Below are 18,903 nucleotides of genomic sequence, written 5' to 3'. Positions count from 1 at the left end.
TAAGAATAATACAATGTTACACTAACATGAGCTAAAAATTGAATAAAAGAATTTGTTTATATAACGTTGTGTGAAATAAGAATAATACAATGTTACATTGAAATGAAATGTAAAAGAATTTGATCACTTGTATACACACACTTGGCTAGATTTATTTGCAAGAGATTGTTCCAAATATGAAATTGCAGTTTGGATGAATAGGATGAGTCAAAATTGGAGCAGCAAGCAGTGGTAACTGCATTGTAGATAGAGTTCCCAACACTGTAGATGTGAAGAGCACACAAGAGGTGTTACTTCCAGCAATCAGCAACACAACCATCAAGTGAAACCTTCTCAAAATAAACAATCAACTAAAAAAATGTGTCTCCTGTCTCCCATAGGTGGTCCTGTATGTGCATCTATGCATGCATCTCACATGCTCCAGCCCCCTCTTCTTGCAAAATTTGAGCTTTGCATTGAAACATGAGGTTCCCCTGTGTTCAAAAGGGTTCCATCGGACCAAATCTGCTTCATTCCCCAGCAAAAGACTAAACAAATGCAACAGTATTTTCCTCAAAATATAATGGTTGAAATTAAAAGAAGGAACAAACTTTACCAAGTAAAAGAAGATTGGAAGACTAAAGTTGCCATCTTTAGAAAGAGGGACTATGTAAAATCAGACTTGGATAAAAGATTGGATTTTGTATGTAAACTATTGTAGAGAAAGAGGAAAACAAAAATTATACCACAAGAAGTCCCTCAGAAAGGAGAGGCAGATCCATGATCAGAAACCACAGAGGACCAACTTGGAAGCAGGAAACATGAAACCTGTAAAGCAAACAAGAGAAATGGTGAGTAAGTTCTTTGAACACCAAGTGAATGGTCCCCACTTGATCTCAACACTGGAACTCTTCATCCTCTTTCCACTGTTAGGCTCCTTGGACAGATCAAAACTAGCCCCTTTCATCCTCAATTCCTGAATGCACCTTGTCACAGCCCTACCATCACTCCTCTCCCTCTGCAACTCTCCCCACACCTTCCAATACCTGTGCACCTTCACCTGAACAAGAACCACAAACACAAGGGAGCTGCAGAGGGACAACATGGAGGGAAGCCACCACTTGTGGCAAACACTGTGGTGGGCCTGCTGGGCCTCTTTCTGGGCCCTGGCCCAGGAAGTAAACAATAGGGTTAGGAAGAAGCCATGAAAGATGAAGAAGAAAGACGACAGTTGAAAGAGTTCAGCTTTGATGGTGTCCATCCTTGTCTCCTTATGAGCAATGCGTTTTGCAAAGAGTTCTTCCTCTCTTTGCCATAGCTTCAGAAGCAAAAGGTGACCGGGACTTTCTGAGATTTCTGTCAAAGGGTGATCCTCTATTGCCTCAATCATGTTGCTTGTCATGGAACACAACACATTCTTGGGATGCAGATGATGTTCTTGCTCAACTGGGATTTCTACAACATGGGTATCTTTTGTTTCACCCATTGTTGTTATGATAACAGATTAAAACTAAGAGAAGAATGTGATAACACAAAGATGGTAGATTGTTCTTGAACAAGGAGAAGAGAGAAGAATGGAATGAAAAGTTGAGAGAGAGAGAGAGAGAAAGAGAGAGATGAAAGTGAAGTAGTGTGATGTGAGAATGAATGTAACGTTATATATTATTTTGGTTATCAACCGTTACATTTAAGGTTCCAACGGTAACATTTCTCTTTAAGATCTTTCTCTCTCCTTTTGGGCTCACTATTCTCTTAGTCTAGTACTGTTAATCTCAACGGATACTTCTGTTCACTTACATTTTCTTATAAATTAGTTCCATATAAATTACTTTAATTAATATATCAAATTAATATTGGGAATTGAATTTTGTAACTATTCTATATATAAATATATATGTATATATGTATTATATTCTTATATTTATTAACCAAGTTTTTGTTATCACATAAAAATTGAAAGTGTTTCATTTCATAATTATAATCATGATTTAAAAAAATACTTTATAAATATTTTATGGTGATTCATTTTTTATCTTGACAAAAATTTACAAATGTTTCTGCCATATCATTATAATCTTATCAAAATTGATAATTTATTTTTAAAGCATTTTATTACAGTAATTAATTTTTTATTTTTATTTGTTATGATCGTAATAAAGATAAGAAATTCAAGAAGGATTTAGCGAGAAAATTATAGTCAAAATATACTCAAACTTAAAATAAATTCCAAATTCTCTTATAAAGGAATTAATATCAGACTCGAAAAAATGGAAAAAATTTAGAAGAGAAAAAGAAATGAAAGTATACCATTAAAATTTAATTTAACAAAAATGTGAAATCAATAAAGCTAAGATACATAAAACATTTATTTATATTATCATTATCACATGTATATTCAAATAATTTTTTGATAAGAACTTTTTAAAAAAATAATAAAGCAAATCAAAATTAGTATTCTATAAATCATTTAGAAGAAGCTTAAATATAAAATAGTTTTAATTTATAAAATTTTTAGTCATTTATTTTATAGTCTCTACTTATTTATTATATACTAATTCTACCCTTGCAACAAGTTTTAACCAGTTGACCCATAATAGTCCATCAATAACAATTTTTATACCATTTCCTATAAGTTTCTTATTAAGTAGGTTTAATAGGTTTGAAGGTCCCTATATTTGGAGGTTTGTTTCAATTGGGTCCTCCAATTTTGAAAGTGATCAATTAGGTCCTTAATTTTATAATCCACTTATGCACTTGAAACGGTGTTACCTGGAAAAGTCAGCGTGCCACGTGTTCAAAAACTTCACGGCGTTAACTACATTTAACAGAAAGACTTTTATTGATTCAAATTGACAAAATTAGAAACCTAATTGATCACTTTCAAAATTGGAGGACCTAATTGAAACAAACTCCAAATATAGAGAACTCCGAACCTATTAAACCTATTAAGTAATTATATAAGTTTACAATTTGATTTTTTTTTAAATATTTTAATATTATTCAATAATATTTGAATGATTTAAAATATTTTTATAATGATATTTGAGAAAATAACCTTTTAATTTCATTCTAATAAAAAATAATTAGATTAATCTACTTGCACTACAATAAATACATAAAATAAATTACGAAAAACAAAATATTAAGTAAATCAACCCACTAATTCACCTCGGAATGAATATAAAGTTTTTAACTCACCAAAACGTAACTTGAGTTAAGTTAACTATATTTTTTAGTTCAAATTGACTTTGATTTTCTTAATTTTTATATTCAACCATATTTTTTCTATCGCTACCAATAATTTATCATAATTGAATTTCAAAAAAATATGTATATTTCAAAATAAAAGAATTTAAAATATACAAAGTGATTTTGAATTATTTTGATTAATATTTTAACAATATTTTATCATTAAAATTATCATTAGCGCTCTGAAATCTGTAATCAAATTTATTATTCTAGAGTAAGGTTTAAATTATGTTATAGAATGTTGGTTATAGAATTTTATAATAATATATCTTCACTGAGTTATTGGATTTATCAGAAAAGCTTCGTCAAGAAAACATACTTATTATTGACTTTTATGATACTTTTATCGTAACAAATTTTGAATTCAATTTAGAATATACTTTAAAGTCTTTTGTAAGGTTATTTTATAAATAAAAAAAAAGTAATTATAAACAGTTAAAATTTGACTTTGGATTATAAATTTTCAAATGTATTTTATAATCTTTATTTTGAAATAAATTCCTTTATAATAATATACAATCAAAAGATGTTTAATACATTTAAGATTATATTTTTCAATAACCATCAACATTTTTAAATATCAATTTTGTTATTGCATTGTAATGGAGGTGTGGAAAGAAAATCATAGAGGTAGATAAAACATTTGACTATTTGACTAATGAGAACATAAGTGGGCTTTACTGGTTTTGGATTATGAGTTTCCCTAAGCAAATTTTGTTCAGATTTTTCTTCCTGTATCCCATGATTACTAATTACACCTCCATGTCAACAAAGAAAAATTAGGTGTAGAAAGAAAAAGCCATTTCATTTTTGTTTGCAAAAGAGTGAAAAATAGGATGATAGAGTATTAGTATTTATATATATATATATATATATATATATATATATATATATATATATATATATATATATATATATATATATAAACATACATATTCCTAACTTGTAGTAGTATTAGTATAAATCAACCATTTTAGTGTTACTTTCTTTTTGGGTCACATTTATATATTCCTAGTAAGATTTGATACTCATACTTCCGTAAACGAAACATATTATATTTCAAAATGCTAGTAAAATAAGTTTGTAAAGTTTCTTTTTATTATTTAATCATTAACTTAAAGGATTATATTTAATTTTTAATTCTTAAATTTTGACGAAAAATTGAAATTTATTCATGTTCTAAAATTTGATACAATTTAGTTTCAAATATGAAAAATGAATAGATATAATTTTTTTACTATTTAACACGTAAAAAAATTAACATTGTAAAATTAAAAAAATTATATTTATTTATTTTTAAAATTTAATTACTAGTATTAAAATTTAGAGTAAAAAATTTTAATTTTGTGTTTTAATTTTGTGTTTTTAAATATGCAATTATAGATTAGTTTTATTCTCGTATCAACAAAACTCGATAATTTTAACTGAGTGAAAAGTGAAATAGTTGAAAATAGAATTTTAGAAAATATGTTCATAATCTTTCTTGTTACACTTCTTAAAAAAATAGTTTTTAAAAATAATTATCAATTATGAGGAGAAAATTAACATTAATTATAATTACATAAAGTTATTCGTTTTTCTATTTAGAATATTTCGTCCAATCGATATGAATTGTCAGTTAAGTAGCATATTTACAACTTAAATAAGGAAATGAACAAAATTTTATTTTATTTTATCTTTTGATATGGTGCTCAAGCGTCATGTTTATATTAATCTTTTGATATATGGTTTGGATTGATTATTTTATTATTGCTTAATTTAAATTAGATATTTATTTCTCACTTCTCAATTTGCAGCTCAAGTTTTCATTTATATATTTCAATTATTGAAATTTCCTTCCATTAACATTGCATTTATAAACATTTATATTTTTTAATATAAATTTAATAATTAAAATTCATATTTTTAAACTCATATGTTAGTTCATACTGTATTTTTTAAAATAACTTTAATATAATTATATCAATAATAATAATAATAATAATAATAATAATATTCTTATAAAATATTATAGTATTTTCTTTTATATTCATTAAAATTATTTACAAACCATTAAAAATGTGGATATGATATTTTATTTATATATTTGTCCATATTTAAAAACATATTAGCCATAGATAAAGTGAAAACATTTCATCTCCATTTCATCATGTGGACCACACAATTGGGACAAGAACCCTAGCCAGGTGATGAAGTAGCAAATATAAGCAAATGATTGCTAGTCTCATGGGTCCATTGGTCCCCTTCTTTGTCTCCAAAATTTTAAGTCCCTTTTATACTTTGTTATTTGAATAGTTATGATATTTCATATTTTACATAAACTTTACAAGAAAAATTGGTAATACTCAAACAAATTTACTCATTGAGTTTCTATTATAAAGTTTGTGTTACAAACATAACATAATATTCTTTTCCTTCTTTTATGCTATTGTATAGGAAGTTTATTAAAAAAAAGAGAGTTAAATATTTACTTTTGATAGGTTTTATTTTTATGATATTCACTATTCATTTTAAGAAAACTTTATATTTTTCAAAATATTAATTAAGTGTTATTTTTAAACAGTTTTCAAATAATCTTGGATTATTTTTTATATTTTTAATTTTTAAACTTTAAAATAATGAAAATCAACTTCTACCATTTCCATAAAAACAAAATTGTAAAATACTTATATGATTAAAAATAATTTATTGATTGATGAAATCCTTTCATTTAGTATGTGAGGTTAGGTAGAGTCAAAGTTTGTCATAATTTACAAAGAACTTTTATTAATTATATGTGTGTGTGAGAGAGATAAAAAGAAAGTATGTGTATGATGTGAATGCAGTCATTTCTAAAGAGAAAATACTATGTTGTGTTGTATGATTAATTATATTTATTGAATGGTGATTTAGAAGGAGATTATCCTAATTTTGCTAATTATCTAATTATTAAACTCACATAGAAAATGATATTTAAATGGTAAGAGTTAATGAAGGTTTCTATAATCTGGAGGGACAATATGAGAAGGGGTTATGTCTTGTAGATAAAAAGAATTTACTCTATCATAACTATTGAGAGATACGTGGGGTCGAGTGAGCCATGACTTATGTCACAATCTACTAAGACTTGTTGATTATGTGTGTGTGCGTGTGCACGCGCACGTGTGTGCGTGCACGCGTGTGTGTGTGCGTGTGCACGCGCGTGTGTGTGTGCACGTGTGTGTATGTATGTGTGCGTGTGCACGCGTGTGTGTGTGCGTGTGTGCACGTGTGTGTGTTAAACTGATTTTTGTCGCCTAAAATCAGAACACTAATGTAGTATAGGGACAACCTAAGTATCAATCCAAGGACTCAACTAAAATTAAGTACAAAGTGTTTGGTTAGAATCTTGTATTACTTACTACCTAATTATTTACTATTCTAATGCAAGGTGGGGAAAATAAATCTAATTAAAAACCAAGAAATTGATAAGAAAATAGTAAAGAAGAAAAATTTGTTTAAAAGGAAATTAAAGAAATAAAATGTAAAAAAAATGAAATCTACTCTAAACTACAGTCATGAAAAGATAGAACTTAACAGTGCATAAAATTCTAACAGTAACTAAACAAAATAAATCCTAAATCTTTCTACATCTATTTCAATTAAAAGCAAAATAAAGGAACCTAAATGACCTTCAATCAAAATGAACACTTAATATCCAACCAATCAGAACATTACATAATATACTAAACATCAATTCAACAAAAATGTAAAAAGGAAAGAAACAAACTAACGATATTAGAAAAAATCAAACAGAGATAAATGTGCAATAGATTGAATGAAAGAGTCTCAATTCCTCTTCAGAAAGACATTCCGAGAAAGTTAAGCTCTCTATGGGATCTTTTTAGTTCATATTTCAGAACTTAAAGTGGAAATTCTCACTCAATTAATCAATCAGTGCACAAAACACAAGAAGCAAAAATATAACACTGATGAATCTTTAATGGACTCTTCTCTGACTCGAGAAGACATCTCGATGAATAATGCTCATTACAGAGGCATTTAATTCCAAAAGGAATTATAGAATGCAAAGATACAGAATCCAAAGTATTTTCTAAACAAAAGCATTACAAACATCAACATCACAGAACAATCTTAACGCAAACAGGAATAGAGAAAAACAAGAAATCAAATTTTATTAATATGAAAATGGAAAATTACAGACATTATACCAGAGATCACTGAATGAGAAGCTCACGGTTCCATGAATCTCATCAACGAAATCCAGAATCACGAACACAAACCCTACTCTAAGAAAAGCGAATAAAACCCTAAACTAGAGAAGAGAGAACTGTAACGTGAAAAGTGTTTCGGTCTAAGAGTAAGTCTGTATACATGGCAGAAGCAAAACCCCTTTATATAGGGTCTGAAGAAAACGAAAAAAATATGGGAAAGGGGAACCTTGCTTCACTTGGACGTTTCGAACTCTTGATCCAATGGCCACTGTTCATTTACTCCAAGCTTGCGTTATCAGCCCTTCGATCAGCTCTTTATTTTCCCGCCGGTCAGGTCTTCTTCTCCGGGCAGAGAACCGCACCAGTGGAGCTCCTTCTTTTCAGCTCTCCTCTGCCCTAGCTTTGGGTGCTTCCTCTAAAGTGAATCTTCAAATTGAATGGCTCGAGCAACTTTGCAAATTGAATGTGCACAAGAGTGTTTTTCTCAAATGATCTGTACGCACAAAGACCCCCTGCAGTTGCCAATCTTCTCCAAAGCGACACCGTTCCAATTAAGTTGGTGCCAACCCAAAACGCATAACAACAGCTTCTCATTGTATGGCAGCAGCTTGTCAGCCCAAGGCTTGCTTCTCAGTGGCCCAATAATGTTTACAATCTGTCAGCCCAATCAATGCTTGTAGCAGCAACACATGTGCAGCGTCAAGGCAGCAGGCCATATCAGCATCAGCGGCCCAAATATTCTTCAGCCCAAACTTATGGCTTCAAATTTCCAGCAGCAGCCCAATTGTAAACACATCCCTGCACAGAAAATATATGCAACCAAATCAGCCCAATTTTTCAATGTAAAAACCAATCCTGGAATCTCAATCCAACTACGAACAAAAAGAGCAATTAAAGTCAAAGAGGGAAAAAAATTAAAAACCTATTTAAGCAAAATAAAGAAAAAGATTTTTATCAAAATTTTCCAAAAATACGAATTCCCTATTTATTATCAAAGACTAAAAAAAATACATCTAAAAACCAAATTTTAACTATAATTTTACAAAACTACAAAAATAAGGAAAAATTCTAAAATCATTCTAATTCTAGAAAATTAAAGACTAAAATAGACTAACAAAAGCTTCTAAGAAAAGAAAAATATGCAAATATAAGGAGTTATCAGTGTGTGTGGACGCGTGTGTGTGTGCGTGTGCACGCGCGCGCGCGTGTGTTTGTGTGTGTGTGCATGTGTGTGTGTATGTGTGCGTGTGCACGCGCACGCGTGTGTGTGTGCGTGTGCACGCGCGCGCGCGTGTGTTTGTGTGTGTGTGCATGTGTGTGTGTATGTGTGCGTGTGCACGCGCACGCGTGTGTGTGTGCGTGTGCACGCATGTGTGTGTGTGAGAGAGAGAGAAAGAGAGATGTGTTTTTAAAGTATATGAGCCTTGTTAACCAATAAGGTTTTAATGATAACAACCACTCTACAAACAAGTAAGTCTCTAGTTAGAAGTGAAGCAACATAGATGACTAATAAAAGTCTGACAAATATAATGAGGTTGAATAATTGACCAATATGATTTGAAGATCAAGATAATAATTAATATTCATTTATCATATGTTTTAGTGAAAGCAAGAAGTTTAGCAAATGTAAAGGTCAAGTCTTAGCATTATATGAGTCTATGCAATAGACATGTCAAGGTGGTAGAGGAGTACTCAATTGGTATTCAACAAGTTTAAGAATTAGACCAATCCTTTGCTTTTGAGTAACATAAGATGTTAGACGACTAGACAAACATTAGACGGCTAAAGTGTTAGATTAACTAAACAGTACAACAAATTATAACACATTTTGATATTATGATAAATCATTCATTTTTTTTATTGATCATATATTGATTTGATTATTTGAAACAAAAAATTAATTGTACGAGTTATAACGTTCAAGAAAATTATCTTGTGATAATTTACCTTTTGGAAGAAGAAAGTTTTGAAATCAAATGATAAAGTAATATAAGCATTAATAAAATGTTTTATATGATTGATAAGTCGTTTGATTGGAAATCTAATAATTCAAAAGCATAAGCATATTGTACAAAGTTTCCTTAATGAGCCAATTGTGAACATTGAAAAAATGGCATAATTAAAATCAAGTGTGAGTTTAATCATAAAAGGAAATAAGATATCTTGAAAAGCATCAACAAATTCAAAAATGTAGTCTTGAAGAATGACATTGAAGATTCAAGCTAAAAATCAAATTACAAAATTAACCAAGTCATTCCATATCAAGAAGATTATGATGAAGCGCTACAATTTGAATTCTCAACGACTATCAAATGCAACAATTATATAAAGGATGTAAAGTCATATGAGAAGATAACAAAGCTTATTAAAAGAAGATCAAAGTGTTGAGAAATTGTTATATCATTAGTGATTAATGAATTAGGTTGAGAACTTACATATTGTAAATCTTTCATTGAGTGAAGTTGTAATCTGTGAGCTGAATTGTGTACTCCTATTGTGATAGTACTTTTGGATTCTTCATTGTAATTGAGAGTTCTTGATCTCATAGACATTGAGAAGGATACCTAGGGAGATTGACAACCAATGTAGCCTGAAGAGGTTTGTACTCATGTACTTATAGAGGTTGAAACTCATGTAGCCCGAAGTTGGTGATATTCGTTGTTAGTCAAAGGTATTGATTAATGGAATTTCCTAAGCAGATTGCGTATGAGACTAGACGTGCTTTAGGTGGAGGTGAACCGGGATAATTTCTTTGCATGCATTTTCTTTATCCTTACTCTTTACTTTGAATAGTTTGTGTGTTTGCTTGTTTATGTGTGTATTGTTTAAATTTGAATGATTATATTGTATGATTATACGATGTATATTGAATGATGATTCTGAAAGACATTATCCTAACTCTACTAATTATCAAACTTATAGAGAAAGATATTTAAGTGGTGAAATTTGATGAAGGATCCTACAATATGGAGGGGTGGTATGAAAAAGGATCATGTCTCGCGGATAGAAGGAATTTACATATTATATGAGAAGGATTTACTTCCTAAGACGCGAGACTGAGTAGAGTTCAATTTTATGTCATAATCTACTAAGAGGTCATATAACAAGAGGAAAATCTATAAGTCTATTCAACGCAGAGTTTTTTGGAAGTAGAACGTTGTGTTAATTACTATATCATTGGAATGATATTGTGTATCTTGGATATGATGTGTAGAGATGTGAAATCCAACTATTATTTGGATATCAACCACTCCTAACTAAAACTCCAAATATTAGTTAGATTGTAGTCATTATTAACTAAAACCTTAAGTATTAATTAGAACTCAAGCACTCTTAATTAACCTATAGAGAACAACCCTTCTTGGCTAAAAACTAAAAGATTTACAAAGAAAGTAATCTAAGAAAGATCACTTGATTACTCACTAAAACATATGTTATGTTTAATGACAAATACAAGATGATTCCACTATTTTAGGTTGCTCTAGAACACAAACAATGTTTCCTCTTACAACTGCAAAGGTTAAAGATAAACTTAAAGATAAACTTGAGGTTGTTCTTGTTGCAAGACTTCTATGAACTTTCTTTCTTCAAAGAAATATTTTGTATGTAGAGCAAATGAAGGAAAGAGTAGTTGCACATCCTTTGTATTCATAGTGAGGATTTTCTATTGTTGCTAGTTTTTCTTGCATTTAAGCATGCTTTCAAGTTTCGAGACAAATTAAATGTTCCAACTTAACATTGAATGTGTGTGGTTTCTTTGAAAACACATTTATTAAAGTTTGACATGTATTTCGAAATGTTTCAAACTTTTGTGTTAAGCCAAGTATACTCATTATTTGTTCAAACAAAAGTTTAGAAGATGAAATATGTGCANAACATTTTGCATTTGTCAAATGAAGCACAATATAAATATTGTTTGCACTTGTCCAACCAGACAACTTGTTTTTGTTGGGATAAATTAGATATTGTGTCTAACATGATCTAATATACATAAAATTATGTTTTATACTTAGTTTCTTAAGCACATAAACAAAACTATAAAAAAAATACATATTAAACTTAGATTTAATATGTACATTATTTTGAAATAAAAATAACTAAGTGATGTGCAGTATAGCTAATTTAATGGTAAAGTTGTATTTAATATGAATGAGCTTGCATTGGATAATTTGGTGATTGACATGGATGGAAAATTACTACTATCTAGGATGATATTTTGCTTCAATGTGTTTTTGGAAAATTACTATTATCTAGGATGATATTATGGTAAAATTTGCTTTAACATGTACCTTATACAAAACATATTAATCCCTTAATCCTTGGATTAGACAAGAATGAGTATATAAATATTGTTATGCATTTCTAAAGTTATCAATAATTAACTTTTTTATATCAATATATGATGAATTAGAAATGTTGAACAACCATTTAATGAAGAAAGACATAAAGAAGGAAACGAATATCCTTATTTTTTTTTTCAAAAAATACCATCACTAACACAATGAAAGCCTTTTATGTAAGTTATTTTGGACATTTTACATCAACGTTAGGTTCAATGTTATTCTAGGACACATAAGTTTACATCGCATAAAAAACACATAAGAAAAAAAAGTCATTCGTAACAATAAAAAACTCTACAATGAAATGAGTAATTATGAGTTTATTTCAATTTAAGGTATTGTATATTAAATGAATGATTTTGTTAAAGTTAAAGTAGAGTTGATGAACAGAGAAATTAAACTTAGAATAGAGGTTGGTTCACATAGGAAGAAGATTAAGTTATACATAGTCCAAGGTATTTAGTAACCCTTAAAGTAACACTGAACTTGTATTTGTCATAAGTTTGACTTCTCTAATTTTTCTTCAACTTTATCAAAAATCTTTTCTTTAATACATGACACCCTAAATCGAAACAAGTTCATAAATATCTATTTCATTGTAGTTCTTTTTATAGGTGGTAGAAATGATCCGTGAGAACAAAGGTTTGGTTTTGATTTCAAATGTCATGAAAGTTAAAAAAAAAACACAATTTTTTTACCCCTACAACATATTCTCATGAACAAACACAACAAATAAAACAAGAAGATATTGATGTAAAACCATGATTGAGTTCTTCAATAAACAATCATGGTCACAAATGAAAATGGAAAGATTAGCAAACAAATCTCAATGACGAAGCAAAGTCAAGATCAACGTAATTAATTCCTAAATTACTACCATTTCGTCACCATAGAACAAAACAAAAGAACATTTTTATTATTTTTACACTGTAAAAAACACTAAGAATGAAAACTCTAAATATAATGTATAAAAAGAAATTTATATGAGACATCTTATTATCCGATGTAAAACAAATCATTTATGTCAAACACTATAAAATATGACATGAATTGCTATAACTTATTTATAAAAATGTTACTACATTATTTTTTACACACGAGCTTCTTCACTGGTAAATATATATAATGAAAAATACTCATGTATATATAATTATTTTTTTACTTTCTAACAATTTCATCCCCATTATAGAACTCTACCAACAAATGATATTGTACCGAAAAAAATTCCAATAATTAAACAGTTAAATATCGAATCAGTAACTTCACCCTCTTTAATCCAATTAAATTATAGGAAAACATATATTAATACAATTAATACATTCTTTAAGTTAAATTCTTTGAAGAAAAAACTTTAAACAAACTATATATAACAAAATTATAATATATAGGAATAAATTTTCTTATATCTGTTTTGCAAAATTAATTTAGACTCAATTCATTTTCCAAAATATATCTTTCCGATGAAGGCCAAACTACCGTAAAGAGGCATTACTAAAAATACACCAAAAAAGAAAAACCAAATCCGGCATTGAATGTTTACCAATTTTGAGGCCATAAAACTAATTAAGTTGAGGTAGCTAAAGCATAAAAATGGGTTAATAGCTTAATAGTAGCTAGCCACTAGAATGATTGAACTGTAACAATATTTTTGTGTTACCGTGAAACACTTTTAGTACAATTTTAATTTTTAATTATTATAAACACCAAGAATAGTGTTAAAAGTGGACTTTAAGTGACGATGATTTTGATACCATGTTAAAAATGAACTTTAAGTCTAATTCAATTTTATAAAATCAGTTTGTAAAGTGAAGTTTAAACTTATTTATATATACTAAATTGACTAGTCGACGTGAGACTTCCAACAAATAATAAACATCATATATTTGTTTTATAAAGTAAGCATCTCATTGACCAATTAAAACTTTATATTATAATAAAATTAAAAACTTGATGATGAACCGTGTACGATGTATGACACCCCTTTAGTCCTTGTCCATCCATTGTAATCAAAGCACTAAACCTAGCTATCTAGCATGACTTTAACTAAGGATGAAATTACAGAAGAACAGAACAATAGCCATAAATGAGAGAATATACATATTTCATCGTGTTCACTCTGCATGTCCTTTTATTTGTTCCATGACAAAAATGGAAAAATAAAATACGTGTATGTTAATGTTATTGCATGGGTTCTTCACCACTTTTTATTTTATTTTATTTTATTGGAACATCTTCGTCCTCTTTAAATCTGTGTCGCACATTAGTTTACGTAAATCTATATGTAGGGGACATGATGAGGCTTCACTTTTGGTACAAAAGTTATGCAAGTTTGTTAATGGAGGCATCCCATGATGAACGAACAATTGCTTGATATATTAAAGTGTGATGAAAAAGGAGAAGGGATTTTTTTAATCATGTGTCATTCATACAGTTTATGTTACCTTTGATGGACTGCTAGCAACATTCAAGTCTTTTCAAATATAGTTTACCTATCAACACTAACAAAAGTGATTGAGATTTCTGACACATGGAATTTTTATTACGGTTCATATCACTTCAAATACAAAATAAATTAGGTTCAAAGGAAAATACACACTTTCTATTACTTCAAACAAAGAACAATCCACTTTACAAATACCAAGAGATTGACAAAAACAGAATAAACTTATTTAATCTGTTGAAAATTTTAAATATTTAATCTCTTATTTCAAATGTTTAGTTTTTATACTAAAAAGAAAGTCATACGAAGGAATGTAATACATATTATTAATTTATAGGCTTAAATCCTTAATAGTAAATTCTTAATCAGTCCTCATGTTAGGAGGGAATTTAGGGAATTTTTAGTTTAGTACCCGCTTTTAAAAGTGTATACATTGAGTCTCCATGTTTTGCAATTTGTGTCAATTTAGTGAATTAATGACACTTCAAACAAGTTTGTAACAGCAATTGGAAGGTGTCCAAACGTTCAAACAGTTAATAAACATGCTGCAACTCAAAATGACTTCAAACAAATTTGTAACTGCAATTGGAAGGTGTCCAAACGTTCAAACAGTTAATAAACATGCTGCAACTCAAAATGACTTGTCCACTTGCAATTTTCAATCCAAATTGATGGTTCAAAAAGGACTAAATTGATACAAATTGCAAAACATGGAAACCCAATGTATACACTTTTAAAACCGATTACTAAACTGAAAATTCTCTCTTAACATAGGGACCGATTAAAGATTTAAGCCTAATTTATAATATAAACAATTGTAGATCTCCTCTCTCAGTAAAAAAATATTAATATTATATGATTATATAGATCTTTTAAAGTTTGGTTGATGAAAGATAATTCCCTTTTATTAAAGAAGCCCTATATTATTCTTTTATGAGTAGTGAAAAAGGTTATGGTGTATTAATGTTTATTTAATTAAATAAAGGTGTGATGAGTTTTCAACCTCTCAAACTTTTAGAGATGGATACCAAAATGTGGAGGTAGTTGGTTATTTATAATTAAATAAAATTTGTAGATGAATAGATAGATGGCATATATTGGCTTTTCGTTCATCCATAGCTGTATTTATTCCATCATTATAAAATTGCTTTCCACAACATTTATTTTTTATACTCTTCAAATGGTTATAATGCAAAAGTACTTCTTTTTTATCTCATGTGGTGTGATTGATAACCTTCACGTGAGTAAACCATGCAACATCCACTTGAGTAGCTAGGTTAAAAAAAGTTTAATAATTTTGGATGTTTATATTTGTGCATAATTGTCTTAAATAGATTTTTTTTTTTACTTTTTTTAATCTCAATTAAGTTCCTATTTTTTAAATTAAATCAATTGAAACTTTATCGTTAATTTTGTTATAACATTGTTAAAATTACATTGAGGTAGGCTAGTGACTTTGCAAATATAAGATATGTGACAGACACGCAGAATTTAATTATTTTAAAATTTAAAAAATATTCTTTTTTTTCTCGCATTCATCCTTTTACTATCATTTCACTGTCGTGTCTCTTCACCTTCCTTCATCACATTATTGGCAATTCCTTCATATAAATAACTCATAAAATGTATTAAACCATATAAATAACTCAAATACTATCTTGAAACGCATTTAAAACTTTAAATAAGCTTCATAAAATTTGATTAAAAAGATTAAATCCATATAATTCTAAAAATGAGAAACTAAATTGATAAAAGTTTCTAAAATGGACTAATTCTAATTTTCACAAGTTAAGAAACTAAAAACATATTTAATTTTTGTTCATAAACTTTGAAAGGAGGTTTTTGTTTTTTTAATGAATTTAGAAAGCAAAACAAGTGTAACATAATTAAACTTAATGTGAGCTAAATTAAATGTATTCAAAGACACACCTGATTTTTCTTTATCCAAACCAAGCACCTAAAAGTATTCGTATTCCCTTATACACACTTTTATATCAACACCATTGACTCGATGTTATCAGCACATTAATTATAAAATCATTTGGAACCATTTCAATTTCTCTTTGTTAAGTGGGTTAACCATTTTGACTTTCTTTTGGGACGTCCACGTAGTTTACATTTTAGACCCAAAAAAGGTACTTTTTTTTTAGATTAAATAAAAAACAGAACAACCTTTTGTAGACGAAAACCTACGCAGCAACATCGTATTCATCCCCCTCAACTTTAGGATCATATTCATATCTAATAAAGAAAGAATCCAACGTTAGTATTCGTTTTGAAATGTTTTTTTTTATTCTGTCGCAACCAAATTGTTTAGTAATGAGTACAATTGTGTGCCATGTAAGCAAAAAATATAGTTTGTTCATATTCTTTTATGTGTTTTTGGATTACAGCACGTGATTATTTGAGAGGTGAAAGAATGAGAATTGGATGAATTCAGGGTATAGGGAGGGAATATTTGGGTAGGATTTGTGTACATGATACACGGTTCAAGTTTAAAGAGTGTGCCAGAAAATTTCATTAGATCTAGTAAAAATAGATAGAAAAGTACACCATAGTTTTTAACTAAAAATTAGATTATATTGATGTGATTCTTTATGCATATAAATTAATTTATGAGTAGAACGAAAGTGAAATACTTTTAAAATTAAATAATATTTTTGAATTAAAAAGTATTTGATTTCAATTTGGTTCCTAACTCATGAATCATTATTTTGTATTATTTATTTGGCTTTTTCGTTTCAAATTGTATTTAATTATCAATTATTTTTTTATTTTTACTATTTGTACTTAATTTACTAGTAATTTTTATTTTAATTAATTTTAATTATTTGAATTTAATTATTTCAATTATTATTTGCAGGATAATTTTGGAATTATATATTTGAACTTCAAGAACGCTGTCACATCATTTATTTTATTTCACATCAACATTTGTTTTTAATTTCCGTTTGTAATTTAATTGGGCTCATTTTTTGGGCACATATAGGAGAAGTCCATATGAAGGTCAAAATTGTAAAGGGTGTTTCATCTTACACCTCGGTGTAGGATGAAACACCCAATTGTAAAAGGGGCTTTTAAAACCCTTGAATCAGATTTCAAACTCTCTTCCTCTCCTCACTTTCGTCTTTTTTTTTTCTTCTTAATTTTGGAGTTCTTAAACGTTTTCTAGCCTCTCCTCCCCTTTTGGGGGTTTAGGTTTACTTTCGTTTTCTTTCTTTTCTATGTATTAAATTCGTTTTCTAATTTCATTGCAATCCATTTCAAGTTCATTTTTGTTTTGCTATTGAATTTCGTTTCTATTTGATGTTCTTTGACATTCCGATTTTGTTTCAATTTTCGTTTATGTTCACAACACTCATTTTAGGTTCAATTTCGTTTTGCAGTTCACTTTCGTTTTCCCCATTTGCTTCTGCAATTTTCGTTCCAATTTTAGTTATTGTTTCGTGTTTAATGTTTGAAGTTCATTCTGTTGTGTTTAATTTCGTTTTAATAATAGGTTAAGTATGTTTGGTTGGACATTAGTGAAATTACATAGTTTCCATGAGATTTCTGAACGTAATTGTGTTTCTGCTACTTTGACTTTGCATAATATTGAATTTGTCTTGTGCTTGCGATTGTATATATGCTTAGTTGCCTAATTGGTGTTTAGTCTTCGCTTAGTCAATTAAACTTTATGGTACATAATTGATTGAATGTGTGCATTACGTGTGCTTAATTCACTTTTATGAAAACATAGTTAGTTTTCGCTTTATTGGTTAACTTGTGTTGGATTATGGTTAGAGGAGTGAGTAATTGTTGTTAATATGTTATTTGAACAATGTAATTGAGCTAGTGACCAACCATTTTCAATTAGTGTTTGAAATCGTGTTTTAGTTGTTTAATTTTTCATTCACAAACTGTCCAAAAACCACCCCTCACCACGTGTTCGATCTAATGACTGAACCAAATGTTGGTTCTTGAGACACGACCTAGGAGTCACTTCCTAATTTATACTGCACTCTAATTGGATATTAATTTGATTTAGGTAGGGCCTTGATCAATAACGAAAGACAAATTCTCTTTATACTTCAATTGTGCAGATAATTGAAACTTAATGTATTTTTTTTTAATATTTCTTTTATGAAAGAGTACAAATTCTTTTACTTCTCTCACATACTTAACAGTGATGTGTGATGAATTAATCTAATCTCAATACATAGTATATACACTTAAATTGTTCACATAATTTTATTAATCTTTAAAGGAATTATCATCTCAATTGCTTTTGTATTCAATGTTTGACCTTATCCCATTTAAGAAGATTCATTTTTTTAGTTTAGTAATACATGTCAGTTTTAAAAAACATATCATAAATTTCACAAAATGTTGTCAGCATTTCGCATTGGTTTTAAGGTTACATGAAATGAAAGTGATTATTAACCACAATTGAATATGTACTTGATGATCAATACAAAAACAACTAACAAGTATTAATGAATTTTAAGATATGAGTATTAAAATATATATGTACTAACAAACCATGAAAAAGTTATTAATCTTATTAAATTGTCCAATTGGATAATTCAAGATTCAATACATATAAATTATTAGTAGGACCTCCTCTTACATTAATTTTAAAAATATATATAATTTTATCAAAAGACTTGGAGACAGTAAATAATTTTTGTATTGAATTTCGAACAGGAAACTAACGTTAACT

General features: G+C 28.6%; 1 protein-coding gene across 1 annotated transcript; it reads right to left on the bottom strand.

The window, feature by feature from the left end:
• Positions 1 to 38: 38 nt before the first annotated feature.
• LOC106775268 lies at positions 39 to 1,700 on the bottom strand. Its single transcript, XM_014662370.2, has 2 exons — positions 726 to 1,700; positions 39 to 527 (listed from the first exon to the last, which is right to left on the bottom strand). The coding sequence occupies exon 1, from the start codon at positions 1,463 to 1,465 to the stop codon at positions 764 to 766; it is 702 nt and encodes a 233-aa protein (XP_014517856.1). The 5' UTR covers positions 1,466 to 1,700; the 3' UTR covers positions 39 to 527; positions 726 to 763.
• Between the last annotated feature and the right edge of the window lie 17,203 nt (positions 1,701 to 18,903).

The sequence above is a fragment of the Vigna radiata genome, chromosome 10, assembly GCF_000741045.1.
Source record: "Vigna radiata var. radiata cultivar VC1973A chromosome 10, Vradiata_ver6, whole genome shotgun sequence".
Classification (NCBI taxonomy): Eukaryota; Viridiplantae; Streptophyta; class Magnoliopsida; order Fabales; family Fabaceae; genus Vigna; species Vigna radiata.
The sequence above is the reverse complement of the archived record's forward strand: the minus strand, read 5'-3'. Positions and strand labels throughout refer to the sequence as shown.